The sequence below is a fragment of the Penicillium lagena genome, assembly GCF_028827675.1.
Source record: "Penicillium lagena strain IBT 129212 chromosome Unknown utg000006l_segment0_segment0, whole genome shotgun sequence".
NCBI classification, from domain to species: Eukaryota; Fungi; Ascomycota; class Eurotiomycetes; order Eurotiales; family Aspergillaceae; genus Penicillium; species Penicillium lagena.
In genome coordinates this window covers 3103107-3121011 of record NW_026623227.1, presented here as the reverse complement: position 1 = coordinate 3121011, position 17905 = coordinate 3103107, and the positions used below count along the sequence as shown (strand labels likewise).

The 17905-nt window shown below is 53.9% G+C and overlaps 8 protein-coding genes across 8 annotated transcripts; 4 read left to right on the top strand and 4 right to left on the bottom strand.

Annotated features, from left to right (window-relative positions):
- Positions 1 to 16: 16 nt before the first annotated feature.
- Positions 17 to 1720, bottom strand: N7510_009416 (uncharacterized protein; the record flags this gene model as incomplete). Its single annotated transcript, XM_056981341.1, has 6 exons — positions 17 to 186; positions 239 to 1034; positions 1100 to 1213; positions 1266 to 1432; positions 1500 to 1566; positions 1625 to 1720. The coding sequence occupies 6 exons, from the start codon at positions 1718 to 1720 to the stop codon at positions 17 to 19; spliced, it is 1410 nt and encodes a 469-aa protein (XP_056831550.1).
- A 362-nt stretch (positions 1721 to 2082) lies between these two features.
- N7510_009415 (class II aldolase/adducin family protein) lies at positions 2083 to 3004 on the top strand (the record flags this gene model as incomplete). The annotated part of the gene is made up of 3 exons (XM_056981340.1): positions 2083 to 2159; positions 2211 to 2518; positions 2574 to 3004. The coding sequence occupies 3 exons, from the start codon at positions 2083 to 2085 to the stop codon at positions 3002 to 3004; spliced, it is 816 nt and encodes a 271-aa protein (XP_056831549.1).
- Positions 3005 to 4225: 1221 nt separating this feature from the next.
- On the top strand, positions 4226 to 5806 carry N7510_009414 (FAD-binding oxidoreductase; the record flags this gene model as incomplete). The annotated part of the gene is made up of 1 exon (XM_056981339.1): positions 4226 to 5806. The coding sequence occupies one exon, from the start codon at positions 4226 to 4228 to the stop codon at positions 5804 to 5806; it is 1581 nt and encodes a 526-aa protein (XP_056831548.1).
- A 148-nt stretch (positions 5807 to 5954) lies between these two features.
- N7510_009413 (putative 5'-nucleotidase) lies at positions 5955 to 8159 on the bottom strand (the record flags this gene model as incomplete). The annotated part of the gene is made up of 4 exons (XM_056981338.1): positions 5955 to 7455; positions 7510 to 7703; positions 7765 to 7975; positions 8056 to 8159. 4 exons carry the CDS (start codon positions 8157 to 8159, stop codon positions 5955 to 5957), a joined length of 2010 nt encoding a protein of 669 aa, XP_056831547.1.
- Positions 8160 to 8489: 330 nt separating this feature from the next.
- Positions 8490 to 10388, bottom strand: N7510_009412 (uncharacterized protein; the record flags this gene model as incomplete). The annotated part of the gene is made up of 2 exons (XM_056981337.1): positions 8490 to 10284; positions 10354 to 10388. The coding sequence occupies 2 exons, from the start codon at positions 10386 to 10388 to the stop codon at positions 8490 to 8492; spliced, it is 1830 nt and encodes a 609-aa protein (XP_056831546.1).
- A 488-nt stretch (positions 10389 to 10876) lies between these two features.
- N7510_009411 (uncharacterized protein) lies at positions 10877 to 13222 on the top strand (the record flags this gene model as incomplete). The annotated part of the gene is made up of 5 exons (XM_056981336.1): positions 10877 to 10984; positions 11038 to 11937; positions 11997 to 12180; positions 12227 to 12973; positions 13026 to 13222. 5 exons carry the CDS (start codon positions 10877 to 10879, stop codon positions 13220 to 13222), a joined length of 2136 nt encoding a protein of 711 aa, XP_056831545.1.
- Positions 13223 to 13284: 62 nt separating this feature from the next.
- N7510_009410 (chitobiosyldiphosphodolichol beta-1,4 mannosyltransferase) lies at positions 13285 to 14783 on the bottom strand (the record flags this gene model as incomplete). Its single annotated transcript, XM_056981335.1, has 3 exons — positions 13285 to 14229; positions 14286 to 14482; positions 14537 to 14783. 3 exons carry the CDS (start codon positions 14781 to 14783, stop codon positions 13285 to 13287), a joined length of 1389 nt encoding a protein of 462 aa, XP_056831544.1.
- A 361-nt stretch (positions 14784 to 15144) lies between these two features.
- N7510_009409 (metal cation transporter MSC2) lies at positions 15145 to 17905 on the top strand (the record flags this gene model as incomplete). The annotated part of the gene is made up of 5 exons (XM_056981334.1): positions 15145 to 15524; positions 15585 to 16766; positions 16819 to 17037; positions 17086 to 17515; positions 17732 to 17905. The coding sequence occupies 5 exons, from the start codon at positions 15145 to 15147 to the stop codon at positions 17903 to 17905; spliced, it is 2385 nt and encodes a 794-aa protein (XP_056831543.1).

Sequence of the window (17905 nt, the reverse complement as noted above, 5' to 3'; positions counted from 1 at the left end):
ACACATAGTAAACCATTCACTCTCGCTGCTCTGCCGAGTGCACCCTGACCCTCTCCCCAATCCAGAATAGTACGAGCAACGGGATCAAGGCCGCGGCGTTAATGGCGGCCAGTGTAGAAAAAGCAGCGGTATATCCAACCTTGGCTGAGAATGGCAAAGCGTAGAAACCAATGTTGAAAGCATAAACTAAGAAATATTGGTCAGTGATCAGGCATACCGAGTTTGGAATTTTACTTACCACACTTGAAGAAATTCAGGATCGCTCCGATCTCACTCGACTGCGCCTTGTAACTATCCGTGCAGTAGGTGTACACCATAGTTGTCGCAACCTGTGTGCCAAACCCGGAAACCGCCATACAGATCGACGATTGGATCCACGGGCGCGAGCTCTGAATGCAGAAGCCATATGTGGCCGTTCCAATGCACAGAAGCGTGCACAGAGGCATCAAAAACAACCGGGCCTCGGGCTTCTGGTACCCATGATGTCGCTTGGCGTACAGGGCGAGAACAAGATCAGAGACCCAGCCAGCGGAGGCTTCGCCCAACATGCAGCCGATAGTGAGGGGCACTCCCATGAAGAGACCGATCTGCGCAACGTTGAAGCCATATATGGTGGCAGCAATATGCGATCCCGTCACGGCAAAGAGCGCGCTACCATAGGTGTTGACGGTAGAGAAGTAGATAGCTGGTAGGGTCACTGGTGCATACCGAAGAAGCTTGAAGGGTCTCAAGAACTGCCAGCGCTCAATGGGTCGGTCAAGGACTTTGCCCCAAAACATGAGACGACCCCGATAGGACTTGTTCTTCAGACGGTTGGTGTCGTCATTCACGTACAGAGTCTCGGGGAGCGTAAGAATCGACAGGATAAAGACCGCGCCCTGGAAAATGGCAGGGACCCAGAAGCACCAACGCCAGCCCAGACTTTGTGTGATATATCCCCCGGCGATGGGTGCGATATGGGGACCATTCGTCACACTAACGGTGTAGAGGCCAACCCAGAGACCTCTCTCTTGTTGTCGGAATAGATCACAGATCTAAACTCGGATTAGTAGGGCGATATAGCAGAGAAGAGAGTGAACCCCACTGTCGCGACTCCAACCCCCAACGGAATGCCTGATCCGATCCCATTGATGATACGGCCAACGACGACGCCTCCATACCCTGGCGAAGCTGCGGACACCACCGCACCTACGGTGGCGATCGCCGAAAAGACCTTGTGAGAGATGTCAGGAACTTTCCATTCTCAGCGGCTGAAGGAAACATACCACGAAGAGAATCCGTCGGCCATAGGTGTTTGCGTAAGGAACAACAAACATTGGGGCCAATCCACTAAAGACGATGAAAATAGTCGTACAATAGGAGCTTTGTTCGATCGTAATTTTGAGATCCTCCGACATTTGGACATAACCAGGGTTGATCAGAGCAGAGCCAACTACAAAAGGGTAATTTCTTAGCCATAACCCCTGACAAAGACGACTTGCGCGACTAGGAGAACTCACATTGAGCCAAGAACCCGAGAACTGCCATAAGCAATGCGATATAGATCTTGCGCCATCGGGGCCAGTTCTAGGGGCATGTTTCAACACATCATTGTCTAACAGGGGGGACCAGATGGAGCTCTTACGAGAGGATTGTCGGCGTCATCTAGTGTCTCGTCATACTCAGGCTCGTCCAGAGCATAGCTCTTAGTAGCTGAGCTTGGACTGTCAGGTCTGGCCATAATGGGCGCGAGGATGGAACGATAGTAAGAGGGTTGTCCAAAGCTGTCTGTCGCGACAGAGCCTTCGCCTTTTATTAATTCTTCCTCCAGGATTCCCGACGGTTGGGGACTTGGATTCGGCCTAACAACCTAGCCTCTCGCTCCCCGCATAGATCCATGCGCCAAAAAATGCGAGCTAAATCTTGGGTGGGCCAATCAAAAACCGCACTAGCGGTTGTTCGGGGACAGGTCGGGTGTTAATACATTATCCGGAGATCCGGGGAACGGAACTGGGAGCCGGGGAGGGGCTTGGTGGGGTTTAAAAAGGATGCCTCTGCCATTTGTTAGCCCCGATACTTGCCAGAGTTGTCTATATGCTCACCATGTCTTCCGACGCAGCTATACTCCAGGAGCACTACCGCAAATTCATTACGGGATGCCACATTCTGCACTACCAGGGGTACGCATGACACGATCTCACTTATTACTGCATCTAACGATGATCGCTCAGTGTCTTGGACGCCTATGGCCATCTTTCCTTCCGGCATCCGCAGAAACCTGATGTGTTTATCATGTCCCAGTACATTGCGCCTGCACTGGTGTCCTCGAAGGATGATATGATTGAGTACTGGGTCAAGGATGCTGAGCCAGTGGATCCGACCCAAGGCAAAGGCTACTCGGAGAGATGCATTCACAGTGAGCTTTACAAGAAATATCCAGATGTGAAGAGTGTCATCCATAGCCATTCGGAGGCTGTTGTTCCATACACGATTTCTGGTGTCCCAATGCGTGCATGTTGCCATATGGGAGGGTTTGTAGGTAAGTACTATTCTCAAAAAGAAAGAGTAAAGAAAATCTCTAAAAAGCTCTCTAGGAACCCAGACGCCTAACTTTGATATCGCCCACCATCTCAAGCCGACAGACAAAAAAGATCTGCTGGTCCGGAATACTCATCTTGGTAGTGCGCTGGCTTCACACTTTTCCACCGGTGACTCGTCAACCCCCGAACATGCCGTAGTCCTCATGCGCGGCCATGGCTTTACTGTGCAGGGTGAAAGCATCGAGGAGGCCGTTCTGCGGGCTGTCTATACCCAGAAGAACGCCAGCATCCAGACAACGGCACTCTTGACTCGCGCGGCTCATGCGAACGGACAATTCTCTTCTGTCCCTGAGATCAAATACCTTGATGAGGGAGAGATTCAGGGAACTACACTGATGACCCAAGAGTCCGCATATAGACCCTGGGGCCTATGGGTCAAGGAGGTAGAATCTCATTCATTCTATGTGAATAAGGAGATTCAGTGACGCCTGTAGCAGTCATAGATATAGAATGTAGCTTGTAAATGAGAGATCGTTCTTGCTAAGCATGTGATTTACGTAGGGCAGTGGGAGTGACATGTTCAAATGGTGCTTCTTTGGCATGACTAAACCTATATTTCGTGTCTTGTTTCTTCAATTTCGCCTATACGACCCCGGTGTATCTAGGACTCTAGAAGGAAACGTAATTGTACTCACTTAGGTGTGAGCTAGCCCACAGAGTGCATTTCTACTAGTTTCAGTCATTGTTGGATTCAGTCTGCCGGTTTTCCATGCATATTGTACGAGTAGGCCCATTAGATGCAGATTCCAGTGGACACGACATTGCAAAAATCAGAGCAGCAGTCACTGCTGACTGAACAAGATTGGCCCGCTACAGGCAAGATATATATTAGACAACTTTATTCGAAAAACATAGGTATTCAAGTAGAACAGAGAACAGGACTCACATGCGACACAGCGCTTCTCAATAGTAGCGCCAGGCTCTGCAATAGCAACGGCCTGGCTAAGGGCAGCCAGAGTGGCGACCATGAACAAGCTGAGAACCTTCATGATGGAATGTGTTTCGCAGGAGTATGTTGTAAGGAGTAGTGTGTGGAATGAAATATGAAAGACCAACGTGGGGACCGTATGTCTTAGTTATAGGCAAGCCATTCAGCCTCTATCATGATAATCAATGGCATTTACTACTCGGTCATAATCAGTTCTCATTTTGCTCAAGTCGGTGGCCCCAAATGTTTGGAGCAGGTCCAGATGGTTTCGGGCCACCCCACCCAACACGGTGATACGTAGATGCTTTTCAGAATTCTGATTGGAAATGGTGGACTCGAGGAAGAAGGAAGGGGCGATTTGGGCCACAGGAAGATGAAGTCGCTTGGGGCCGGACGTAAAATTATACTAGAGCTGTGTTTTCGTAACACGCAAGCTCTGACTCCTGTAGTTAATTCTGTGAACATGGAATTGGTGTACTTGACCAAGACCGAGTGGTTCATCCTCGGTTCCAGGTGAGGTCTTCCTCGGAATCCTTCTTCTGCTGGTATCGAATACTGCAGCAACATCTCCAGCAAAAACACAGTATTAAGTAGGTACCTCCATACCTAACCAAATCGTTTTTAACATTGAGGCCAAGGGGGAGGGGGGAGTGGCCCCCAGCGGGCCCGATCTCCCGGTCCCCCCCTAACTTCATGCCCGGAACTCCAATCTCCATCAATGGACCATCGCGACGCCGTGCAGCAAGTGGCAACGCGTGTTGCTGACTTCCACCGCCGCCGCCAGCCATTCCGCATCTATCATGGTGCGACCAATTCCACACGCCCGTCTGGCCACGCTGCGTCCACTACTGTGAGCACCGCTGCTCTGACGCGTGTCCTGGAGGTCGATGGAACGCATCAGACAGCTCTGGTTGAGCCCAATGTCCCCATGGACGCCCTAGTGGCAGCCACCCGAGCGCATGGCTTGGTACCGCTAGTCGTCATGGAGTTTCCCGGCATCACTGCTGGCGGCGGGTTCTCCGGCACGTCTGGGGAGAGCAGCTCATTTCGCGAAGGGTTCTTTGACAATACAGTCAATTGGATTGAGATGGTCCTGGCGGACGGGCAGGTTGTGAAAGCGTACCATGACCGCGTCGCATCAGAATCCGAGATCCAGGACGCCCGATCCGATCTATTCTGGGGCGCAGCGTCCTCATTCGGCACCCTGGGTGTGGTCACACTCCTAGAGATCCGCTTGAAAAAGGCTTATCCCTTAGTGGAACTCCAGTATTACGCGGCCGCCGATATGGGGGCTGCTCTGCGCATTTTCCGGGAGGCCGCAGCAGATCCGGCCACGGAGTACTTGGATGGCATTGTTTACGCGCGGGACCACATTGTGGTCTGCGCAGGTCGGCAGGTGGAGCAGAGATCTACATCTCAATTACAGCACTTTGCCGGACGACATGATGATTGGTTTCACTTGCACGCTCAACGCATTGCCCCGAAGCCACTCGGCGATCAGCCTGCCCCGGCCCCAGTGGTGGACTACATCCCTTTGACGGATTATCTGTTTCGCTACGATCGCGGAGGGTTCTGGGTCGGCCGCTATGCCTACCGCTATTTCCGCGTGCCATTCACCTCTGTCACGCGATCCCTGCTCGACCGGTTTATGCACACTCGAGTCATGTACCATGCCCTCCACGTCAGTGGTCTTTCCCGTCGGTATATCATCCAAGATGTCGGAGTGCCTGTGCCTGCGGCCGCAGAGTTTCTGGATTGGCTAGACCGCCCCGAGAACTTTGGGCAGTACCCGATCTGGTTGTGTCCACTCCCTGCCGGTAGCGCAGGAGGGCTAGAAGGACAGACGGTCGATGCGAGTCCTCGCCCGGATCAGACAGTCCTGATGAACTTCGGAGTCTGGGGTCCCGCCACTACTGCGGATCCGAGCCGGTTCAGGTCTCAAAATCGCCGACTCGAGCAGAAAGTGCAGAATCTACGGGGGAAGAAGTGGCTGTATGCCCACACGTACTACACAGAGGAAGAGTTCTGGGCCATCTACAATAAGGCAGAGTATGATGCCCTACGCCATAAGTATGCCGCAGAGTATCTGCCGAGCTTGTATGACAAGGTGCGCGTGCAGGATGCGGATCTGCCCGGCGCTGGACGCGGGAAGTTCGAGGCCGGATGGAAAGGGGCTGTTAAGCGGGCACTGTGGGATGTCTGGCCCTGCAGTGGACTGTATGGGGCGTACAAAGCTTGGCGCGGAGGGGACTATCTCCTCCAGAAAGAAAGCCCTGAGCAGGGAGACCAGGAGAGGTAGAGAAGCATTGAGAAACTGTACATAACCACTGGATGTATATCTAGACCATATAAATGCATTTTCATCGTGAGCCCCCAACGCCAGAGGGCATCCTTGCCTCACGTGCAAAAGATCCAAAAAGAACCCCGAAAATGAACATCACCCTGTCTTATTCCACCACAATCCGCCCTTCAAGACGGGGCGAGATCCCTGATGTCCAAGCAGGCGTAAACTCGCCTTCACCATCCATTGGATCTAGTGTCGTTGGATGCAGCCCGGCATGACGCATCCATTTGCGTACCACTCGCCTCGCAAGCTGCAGTCGATACTCCTCTTCCGCGGAGGATTGCGCTGGCAGGGTGACGTAGTTGATCGTTGATCGTGGCGATGTGAGAATCTCCGGGTCCTCGTCCGAGTCTGAGTCCATGGCATCGCTATTGGTCCCGTTGGCCGCCGACCCTGCCATATCAGCCTTGTCGTCATTCGGGAACCTCCCATAATAGTAAGCAGCCTTAGTCGTCCGGTTCAACGTTGGCCGACCACCCAGTCGTCGGCCCGGCTTCTCGGACACGGGCGATGATGTCGCGGATGGTGGTTTCAGCCAGCCCTCGCCGTGTAGGTTACGGTGCACAGAGCACCAGTGTCGGTGGAGACTCGCACTCCAGCGGTGCCATTTGCCAAGCACCTTCAGACTAAGGAAGTACTGGCGCAGAATCGTGCTTATCAGCACGCCATTCTCTTCGCATACGATCTCTTCCGCCTCGCCTCCTTCGGACTGAATCAGCAGAGATGAGAATCCGTCCTTGCCACGCGCCATGTACCCACGCGTGGCCAGGACGTAGTTGCGTTGTAGGTGAATGGGCTCGCCTCCGATGCGAGCGAACGTGATGCGTGAACCTGGAGGAGCTGACAACGTATATCCAAAGGCAATGTTTGATACCTGTGGGAATCGTCCCTCGAGTGCGGGAAGTTGGCTCACTCCGTTTTCGAGCGCATCTAGGATCGCCTGGCCGCGCAAGCGCAGCAAGACTACCGGGTCTTCGAAAGGGAAGCAGTTCAGAAGATCTTTAAGTCGCAAAACACCCGGTGGATAGATCTGGTCGCCGCGGATGGTGCCACCGGCCATCATCGCGCAGTCTGCTGCATGGTAGAAACGCATCAAGTCGCAAACAAAGTTGCCAAGATTGGACTCGCGCTGCCGTACAGTTGTAAAGCGACCGTCAAGCGGGGTGACGGTATATCCGACCGGTTTCTCCAGCTTCGCCTGGAGGCTAGATGTGAGCCGGGAGACCATGGCCACCGCGGCGGGGTCTTCGGGGATCGAGCGAACCACGTCCCGACGGATGATATTGAAGTCCCACCCAGACTCCCCGTCTGGTTTTCGGAAGATCTCAATGTAGCTCAACTGCTTGAAATCGGTACCCGAACGTAGGACATGAGTACCATTGATGACAGTATGGGCATAAAAGTGATCATGCCCGCCAAGTATGATATCTACAAGACCAGGTGGTAGGTTTTTCGCCAGCTTGTGGTCGTTGGGTTCCCGTTGGTGAGTGACAGCGACAATGAGGTCCGCCCCCTGCTCTCGAAGAGCTGGTGCGAGCTCTCGGGCAGTCTGAGAGGCAGATTGGTAGATCAAATCCGGGGGAAGGGAGTTAATGGTTCCAAGCCTGGCAACATATGAGTATTCCAATCCTCAGAAGCCCACCACAGTGCTCACTGACCATTCTCTTTCTCCGAGTCCAATTACGCCCACCTTGAGTCCATTCGACGAAGTCAACATGCACGTCTTGCCACAGTCGGCAATTGGAACGCCTTGCCCCAATGCCGGATCGAGGACATTGGCCAGTAGCCAGGGGAACCGACACTGGCTTGATAGGTGCCGGAATTGTGCCACGCCAAAGTCGAGATCATGGTTCTGGGAATGTTAGTGCAGGCTGTGAGACATCCCGAGGGATCCGGACGATCGCCATACTCACACCCACACACGCCACACTGGTGCCTGCGTTATTCAGAAACGGGACCATGTGTCTGCCCTTGGTAATTGTGCTTTCGAGGCTCGGGTTGAAGGCATCGCCGGAGAAGAATGTCAGGATGTCGGGCTGCCCCGCGAACCGAGGATGTGAGCGGTAATAGTTCACGAGGGATTGGAAACGAGAGACACCACCGACGGGTTCTGCAGACCCAGGTCTACAAGAGACAGTTAGAAACGGCCCGCGTCGCTGAGAAGGGGGTGGTGGTGGTGATGGTGAGGCGCAGAGAACACATACTCGACGTGGTAGACATCATTGTAGTGGATCAGCCGCAGATCCGGGGAGCCATTTCGGCCGGAGGCATACGTGACGGAAAGACCGTCGGCGTCAATGTAGGACATGGAATTGCGACTCAAAGGGGGCGGAGGGAAGAAGGGAGCTAATGGAGAGGGAAGAGAGAAAGAAAGAAGGAGGGAAAGGAAGAGAGGAAAGAATAGAAGAATGGAGGGACATGCATGCGGCCTAAAAAACCAGGTGTCTTCTACATAGTTGTGAACTTAACCTAACGTTAACTAGTCCACCATAAAAGGGCAAACCATGCCATGCTATGCCAAACCAATCAATCAATCAATGAATCAATAGTTAAACGAACGCCGCACGCCATGCAAACAAAGAGGTATCTCCACGAATATAAGCTAAGAATTGCAATAGAAAGACAAAAAGTGCTGCCATCACAGCTTCTGTTCCGCTACTGTCCACCGGCGCTTCACCCCTGTGTCGCGGTCTTCTAAGGTCGGCGCACTCCCCCACAGGCCCCGTTGGGAGAGTGTCCGCTGCGGTACTTGCTGGGCCCATCTGGAGTCGCCAGTCAGCTCCGGGCCATGGGGGTCTTGGCTCTGGTTCGCGGTTCGCGGATCACCAAAGTTGGGCACAAAGTCTTCATCGGTGTAATCGTCCACTTTATCGGCCGGTGATGAGCTTGAACCCCAAAGGCCCGACGCACCCCGTGGACCAATTAATGAGCGTGAAGCAAGGGTCCAGCCGCGGGGACTGCTGGCGGACCCCGAGGTCGACCCGGTCGTGAATGTACCCGGGAGGAGAGATGGGCGGGAGCCCAGACGATTGCGGTATGTCGGAATCGGAGGAGGTGAGAGTGGATGCTGGGGAGCGGATGGAGATGCTAGTGATGCGATCTGGGATGGGTTGACGCCCGGACGCAGATGATCGGTGGACGCCACGAGCTGCAGGACATACTCCTGCGCGACCGACCCATCTTTCCGAGGACGGCTGGGCGAATCACTGGCACCGGCCGACGGGGAGGAAGGTCGGTCAACCCCTCGGTCCCGGCGCACTGCCATGGTGAGAGAGGCCGTCCCGATATCGAGAAAGGCTGAGCGACCACTCAGCGAGCTGATCAAGGCATTACAATCAGCGCCGTGGGTGACAATGATCAGAACCGTTTGTGGCTCAGGCTGAGCTGAACAATGTGAGAGTTTGGAAGCGGACGGCGAGTGCTCAGGGTACCAGTCCACCATCCGTTTAAAACCGGCGTGTACTCGTTCATGCATCGTGCTCCACTCCTCTCCATACTCCCCCCCGGTGCCCCAACTTTGCGGCGGGCGCATGCTGTCCCATTGGTAATCGATTTTGGTGCAAGCGTCTCGCGCATGCGTAACATACCCTGTCGGGATGGGGTCCGACGCGGAGACGGCATAACTGGGAGTCGGGGGCACATACGCGACATCAAGACAAGGCGACAGATTTGTGTTGATGCGACTCAGCGTACTCTGACCGCGGGCCGTCTCTACGGGGCTCCGCAGAGTATCACAGGTGCTGGCACGCTGTCGCGGACCTTGTTGGGACAAGGGCTGAGAAGAGCCGTGGCCCGTCAAGCGGTGGTCATCATCATGATCACTAGCCGGAGATATGGGATTTGAGTGATTGCTCCAACCCCCGGGAAAATGCCCTGACGTTGAACGAGCGGATCTATCGATGCCGGCCGCAATGCCATCGCCGCGACGCAGCAGTTCTGCCTTGGCGGCTGCAACCATGCGCTCGGAGCCGGGGGGTGGTGTTATTTGCTCGAAATAATCCGGAGAAAGCCATTCGCCAAGGACAGCGTCCACACGCAGGAGGCAGCGAGGTTCGATGGGGATGGTTTTCGCGGGGCCAGGGGTCGGGTTGGTCACTCCCGGTGTGTCATCACCCAGGCGATGCTGGTGAATGCCGGCACTGAGCGCGATGGCCGTTTGGAGACATCGTAAATACGGAGATGTGTGGATGATGATTCTGTATCGGTGGGACAAGGCCGATGAGGACGGTGCCGGTTTGAGATTCGACTGAGCCGAGGTCAGGGGGCTGCCCGAGGGCTCTACGCCTGTAAATTCCGGAGCGTGCAAGAGGCTCGCAATCCGAGCGCCGAGAGCGCGAGACTGAATCCAGCCACCGTAGGAGAGAGGTGGATCGTAGGGTGTTGGAGAGGTGAGATGCCAGTCCTTGTCCGCGGCATCAAGACGCGCGCCATGCCTAGTGGGGTCGGGTTAGGTCAGTCATTTTCTGCAAGGCACGGAAAAAGGAGATAGTTATGCGCAGTACCTGGCGATGAACACGATCGGCGGTGACTTAGCCATTGGGAAGACGGTCTCTTCGCCCGCTGACAGCTGTGACGTGCTGGTGTAAAGCAGTGACGTGCTCTTGCAAAAAATGTCTTGGATGGAGGATGCGGAGGGGCATATGCGGAGTCGAATGGTAGACTGCAGCAACTCACACTAGCTGTAGGGCAGCAGACATGCAGACAGAGGCAGCGCCAGCAAGGCCCATCAGTCGGGCAGCAAGACAGTCATTTTTATTGCCGGCGACGCCATAATAGAACAAGAACAAGAAGAAAAGAAAGAGGAAGAGCATGTGATGGAATGGGCTTAGGTAAGAAGAGGAATCGATCACCTGATGAGTTGCGCGGTCTATGAATAGACGATGGTATATACTTCCGGGTCACGGGGTATCAACCACGCACGGGCCACGGCCTCTGGAATGGCGCTAGGCCTGAAGGAGTGCAGCAACAACATCTTCTGCTGCTTCCATCATCAAACATGACGGTGGCACTGTGGATCTACGCGACATGTTGAGCCCCGTGGAGCTGTCGCTCGCGCCCTCCTGCGAAGACTGCCTGGACTGGTCTCCCGATGGCGAGCTGGCCATCGCAGCCGGAGACTCAGTTCAGATCTTGGTCCGTGTTTGGCAGCCCAGAGAATCTGATAACAACGACTAACGCGAATCTAGACACCCAAGTTTGGCAAGTACGGCAAGCAAGAGAATGGTTCATCGTCGGGGTGGCATATCACTCGGTTCCGGACCAATCTGTTCACCCACGAGGAATGGCCGAGCTGTTGGCCGCAGAACCGCGATAATTTTTCTATCGCGGCGGAGCAGTCCCCAAGTACCGTGCGCGCTCTCGCCTGGTCCCCACCGGGCCTGGCCCGATTCCGCCGTAGCGTGCTGGCGGTACTGACGTCGAATCTTGTCCTGAGCCTTTATGAGCCACTCGGCCCAAGACGGCAGTGGACGAAGGTGGGTATTGTGAATCATTCGCTCCGAAATTATTTTTCGCCCTCAGAAGATCCAAACGGCCTCGCGCTTCGCAAGTGTCTCATTCGCTCTTTTTCATGGTGCACACCCCTTCAAATGCCGGCATCGGACACAGACTCAGTGCTGGACCCTGAAAGTCGCTGGGGGGTTCAGATGCTGGCAGTGTCGAATGACCATAATGACGTGATTATTCTGCGGGTGCACAGGTCTGCGCCCTCCAGCTCCTACAGCATGGACCTATTGGGCCTTCACTCCCCAGAGGCCCAGGGGTCTCAGTATTCCACGTACTGTCCAGGATCCATCCTTGAAAATGCTCTTCAAATAAAACAGCGGGTTCTCTCCGTTACTTGTGGTCCATGGATTGCCTCACCGGACACGAACACGGACGACGCCTATGTTGCCACTTCCCTAGTCGTTGTGGTGTATGGGTCGCAGCTACGAATGATAAAGGTTATTGCGGCCCTCAAAGCCTCGGATACAGAAGAACCACCGATTTACAATGTGGCAGTAGACGTGACAGCTCACCCGTTGTCGTCGCTGACCCAACAATGGCATGAGCATCATTTTACGGGCCTGCTCCACTGGGTTCCAATGGTATGATTGAACTTCAATGTCTTGATATTTCGGGCAAAGTTGACTCATTCCTGGATCAGAAATCGGATTTTGCTCTCGTTGCAAGTGTCAATGCTGGATACTTCACAATTCACATACCTCATTCCGTGTATGGCGGCGATGAGAAAAAGCTCAATCAGACAAAGGTCCGTGACCACCCCCTTTACGAGTCGACAACCTCCGAGGGAGTTGAAACACAATCAAGACACCTGGAGTCTATTTCTGGTAAGCTTTGACCCTGACCAGAGTCGACATCGCTAATCATGAGCAGCCATGACCAGCTTGTCGAACGAGCGAACCCACACCTCCACTCTTCATCTTGGAACCCTTGGCGGGCTTTGTTGCAAAACAACCCTTGAGAAATCCAACAAAAAGGAATCGGCGCAGTTTCCGCAATGGAGCAAGACCATTGAAGACCTGCGGGAACGATTTGATTTGAATCACGACCTTAGTGGTTGGTCCGTGGCAAGGATCTGGGGATTGACATCACGTCGAGATGTCATCGCAGCCTTATTTACGCGACATGGGACGGACATGGTAGAATATAAAGTCTCGGCAGATGACCGAGCAATGCTCATCTTCTCTACAGAGGACGAGGAGCACGAGGAAGACTCCCAGAAGCTCTTCGCACCAACCATTACGCAACAAGAAACAGTGTCCGCTCGTGAGAAACGTGAAGTCGCTACCCAATTCGTGCTGAAGAACTACGATGATGACCATCCACACGGCCAACGACTCGTTTATGCCGCCGCATGTTCTGCAATTATAGAACAACAGAGCGACCCAACCCGATCTCAGGCACGGCAGGCTTTGGAGCTTTTGGCGCGGGTAACTGGGGCAGACCTGAGCGATGAAATTTCCAAGTCCACCGGCCCCGGCGCACAAATCATCCCCGCCAAGTCAGCCGATCAGCTCGACGGGCCGGGTGCACATTTGTTTGAGAGATGCGAGGTGTGCGATGCAGGAGTAGCGTGGTACTCTTCCCAAGAGGCTCAATGCGCAAATGGCCATCTTTTTGGTAAGTGATCTCATAGGAATTGCAATCGCCGGAGCTAACTCTCACTGACTAGTTCGCTGCGGATTAACTTCTGTGGCTATACAAGAGCCAGGAATGTCCAAGTACTGCTCCTGGTGTCACACTGAATATTTCGACGAGGAGGTCCTGGCTTGCAGCCGCGCCGATGATCTAGGACGATTGCACAGACTCATGTTCACCGCATTTGATACGTGCCTGTACTGCGGCGGCAAGTTTCAGGCGAGCATCTAAGATCGATGAGGGAAAGCCCGAGGAGAATTGCAGAATTGGGCACCGAATCATCAATTCATAAACTAGTTCAGACCAAGAAGTGAGCCTGCGATAGGATCCCATTCGTCATCCCATCGCCGCGCGCTTTCTTTTTGTGCGCCCACACGCAGCGATTCCAACCGACTGTTATCGCCAAACAGGAGAACCAATCGGTCAGCAAGCTCTGCAGAGCTGCCGAAGCCCATCCCGTTGCGTCCCTCGGTCACTAGCTCTGGCCACGCCTCAAAATGACTCCAGCCCACCACCGGCAGGCCGGCACCGAACATGTCTACCACTTTCATCGGCAGATCCACGCCACTGCTGCTGGTATGCAGGCTGACTCCCAGCGCCGCCGATGCCAACAACTGCGCGTAATCCGGTACGCTCAACCATGCCGTCCGAATAGTGACCCTTTGGAGCCTTCCGGCTTGTTCATGTGCCACGATCTGCTTCATGTACATGTCCTTCTGGGGACCCTTGCCAGTAATGATGGCCAACACGTCAGGGAGCTGGGGGTGTGTTGTGGTGGCCAGTTCCGAATATTGAAGAAGGGCATCAATGAGGATGGAGAAGTCCTCATCAGCCGTCCACGAAGTTGAGCTCACTAGAACCCTGAGAGTGCCTGCAGCCAGGGAAGAGCGCGTTGTCTTGGTTTCCGGCAGAGAGGCGAGAAACTCCCGTCGCACGCCAGGTTTTACTATGGGGTGAAAGTGACTGGCTGGCCGGTCATGTAACGGCAAGACAGGTGCTTGAAGTGCAAAGTCCCTTTTCAGAACCGCGGCCATGGCATTGGTCACGCAAAAATGCGCAGTGGCTGACTTGCAAAAGAATTTCTCGTACCATATCGACAGCTTTACGAGGGGGTGACTGTTACCTAGCTTCAAGGCCAGGATTGAATAGCCGAAATTGTGCCAGTCAATGACCAGTTTCGTCTGCCGGAGAAAGCAGACGATTGACGCAATGGCCAAACTGGGAATTGACGGTGGATTCTACCGCACCAGGCAAGTCAGTATGGTCTAGGAGCTGGTCAACCATAATTCCTTACCTGTACCAGCAGCCAACGTGCTGGCTTGGTGGTGTATGCTAGACACTTCCATAGACAAGCGATTTGAAACAACACCTTCAAGGGCCCGTAAATCGTGAACAGAAGCTTGTTGCTGGTCTGGAGGATAGCCGGATGAGGATGTAGCGGGACAATGGATATGTTGGGATGCGAGGTAATGTCGGGATGAGGGTCGGACTCTATATCCAAACGGTCAGTAGAACTCATAGCGTCAACCAAGCGAAGAACCGTACCTTTATACCCAATGATCGCCACCTGCCCGCCTCGGTTCGCAATGCTCAAGGCATGGTACTGCATGCGCGGACTGCGGCCAATATCTCCGAGAACGAGGATCTGAACGCTGGTCTTGGGCTTTTGCGGTCCATGTTGCGCGTCCCTTGTGGAAGAGGTGCCTGGCTGATACTGGGATGGAAGGAGCAGAATAAATAGGGTGATTGCGGTGGACAGGTAGAAGGCGACGCTGAGGACCGAGTCAATCATGGTATTGAGGGCACGGTGTATGTAGAACGTTAGGTTATCTGGCGTGTTCCGTGTACATCACGGCGATAAGGGCCCTGGACCTTACATCAGCACCATCGATAAGGCGCATCACGTGAAGCCCCCTAATAGCGTGCCCAGCTTGGCCTATCTGAGATTCTTGTGTTGGCCTTTTTGTTTCCCAATTGTCTGCGGCCGAGCCAGCCGGGTGTTACCAGCCCAAGATCCTTGACGCGCGACGCGATGCTGTGTGCCCCCGCCACTGCCCACCCCGTTCCCCCAAGCTCCTGAAGCTCCGCACCAATCTCCGATCATCTTGGTCTCCCTCCGCGCCCTCCTTCTGCCCACACCTCAACTGGAGACCATGTCGGCGGGGCCGACCTCGTTGAACGTGGATCCCTCTCCGCCATCCCATGCGCACACTCATAGTCACAGCCGAAGTCGCGGTCATACGCGTTCCCCCCGATGGGTGCCGCCACCTCTCTCACTGGCCCCCGAAAGCCAACCGCAGCCGTTGAGTAATGGGACCGCAGGGTACTCAAATGGGGAGACATCACAGGGGTCATGGTCTCAACATCAGCATGCTTCTGGGCACCATCACCACCATCATACCCACAGCATATCATCGGTTCCCGGCGTGGATAGCAAAGCGCTATCAGGTCATGATCCCAAGGGTGTTAATGGTGGCGGCATGATTTCTCCGGAAACGCCGATTCATACCTCTGACTCTACTCAGGACGTTGTGTGAGTACTATTAGAGCTGTCCCAAACGCTGAAAAAACACACGACTAACAATAGTACTAGCCATGAAGTAGTTACTGGAGCTCTCATCGCATTGCCATGGGTCGCGCTGTCTTGGTACTCCAGAAAGTACGCGCGCACATTTGAGGTACCCAGAAAAGAACCCTCGGCTACCGAGAATGTGCTTCCTGTCAGCATGATTGGCCAAGTTGGCCAGAAGACCTGCGCAATGACAGCTATCACCCTGCTCGTCTTTGGTTGCGGCCAGCTACTACGAATGAAACGGGAGAAAGGCGGCTCTCACGGCATTTCTTCTGTCCGATCAACAGCGATCAATGTGAAAACCGCACAAGCGGCGTTTCTCTTGATATGCTCGGTTGGACTGCCAGTGTATGCCGCCCTTAAGATAGGAGGATTCCTTGTTGCGTTTGCCCTGCTTCTCGCCACGGCAACTGGTATACCGAACCTAGTTCGTGGTAACTCGCCCAACACGTCACAGGAGCGCTTCAATCGAAAGATTTTGACCCTTGCATTGCTAGCGGGGGCTATGCTACTGAGTTTCTTTGGATTGAACCAACCGTGGGGCTCGTACCCATTCATGGGCTATGCGGCGTTGTTGGTGTCGATCTTGGTCATCTCACCTCCATTCCCATCTCTGCAACACCAGGGACCCATTTCGGAGCCCGGACTTGTTGCCCGATCCCTCACTGCACAGGCCAAACCACCCGGCTTAAATGCCTCGGCACTAGTTGTCACGGCTGATGCCCCATTAGCCGCTATTTCTGGAGCCGTTCTGGCGCTCCTGCTCGCACTATTCTCCCAAATATTTTCATTTGAGGTGATGCCTTTCGTTGGTCTCTTGATCCCTGCCAGTCTCTTTGCCGCTTCATTGGCGTTTTCTCTTCCTGCACGTCTTCGGTCTCCCAGCAAAGCTGGTTTGGCCATCTGCACCGGAGCCGCTGCTCTTGCTTGTTCTCCCCACTTCAGGGATGATTATTTTATGGTCTATGTCGCGCGCATCATTCTAAGTACCGTATCTTTCTTCACCTCGAGGATGGATGACAGCCACTTGCGTTTAGATGCACATTCACACAACCATACGCACCATCGTCATCCCAGTCAGTCTCATGGAATCGCGGAGTCCTGGCGATTGACGAAATGGATCGTCAATCGAAGCGAGCCATACCCCTTGCTATACAGTATCCTTAAGGAAAAGGATTCTCGCAGTATCTTTTTCTTTATGTGGTGAGTTATACTTTTGAATCAACTTATCATGGTTTTTCTGACGGAGATATAGTTTAAACTTTGCTTTTATGCTTGTGCAGTTGGCGTACGGCATCCTAACCGGATCTCTGGGGCTGCTGAGTGACAGTATTCACATGTTCTTTGATTGTTTGGCGCTTATCGTTGGACTCTGTGCCGCTGTGATGAGTAAATGGCCGCCCAATGCTCGATTCCCCTACGGATATGGCAAGGTCGATACTCTATCTGGATTTGCCAATGGCATTTTCCTTATGTGCGTATGACTCTCTCCTTGTCACTGGGCATCTCTAACAACCTGCAGGATCATCAGCCTGGAGATCATCTACGAGGCAGTGGAGCGGCTGTCGACGGGTAGCCAAATGCATCGCATCAGTGAACTCTTGGCTGTCAGTATTGCCGGGCTGGCTGTGAACCTGGTCGGTATCTTTAGTTTCGAGCACGGACATGCCCACCATGGACATGACCACGGCCACGATCACTCGCACGGCAACGAAAACATGCATGGAATTTTCCTGCATATTCTAGCAGACACCCTTGGCTCTGTAGCTGTGGTGATTTCGACCGTTCTCGTGCACTACTCTGGCTGGTCCGGATATGATCCATTGGCCTCGTGCTTCATTGCGATATTGATATTTGCCTCGGCTGTACCTTTGGTCAGCAGCACAGCTCAAACCTTGCTGCTTACGCTGCCAGCGGATACCGAGTACAATGTTCGTGAAACCCTGGCTGGGGTGAGCACCCTCCGAGGAGTTGTCGGCTATACCGTGCCGAAGTTCTGGCTCGATGATACTGCTACGGTGTCGTCCGACCACAGTCACGATCATGGTCATCAAAGCTGTGACCATTCGCACTCGCATTCCCATACTCATGACCCTGGCCACCACCATCACCATGATCATAGTCATGATGGACACGATCATGATCATGATCATGCACACGAACACAAGAACCAAAAAGTGCTTGGTGTGATCCATGTCATTGCTTCTCGCGGTGCGGATCTAGAAGATGTACGCCAACGGACCGTCAATTTCCTCCAGGAAAAGAATATGGACATCGTGGTACAGGTAGAGCGTGACGGAGATGGACGCTGCTGGTGCGGTGGAGGCAACAAAGGCATTTGA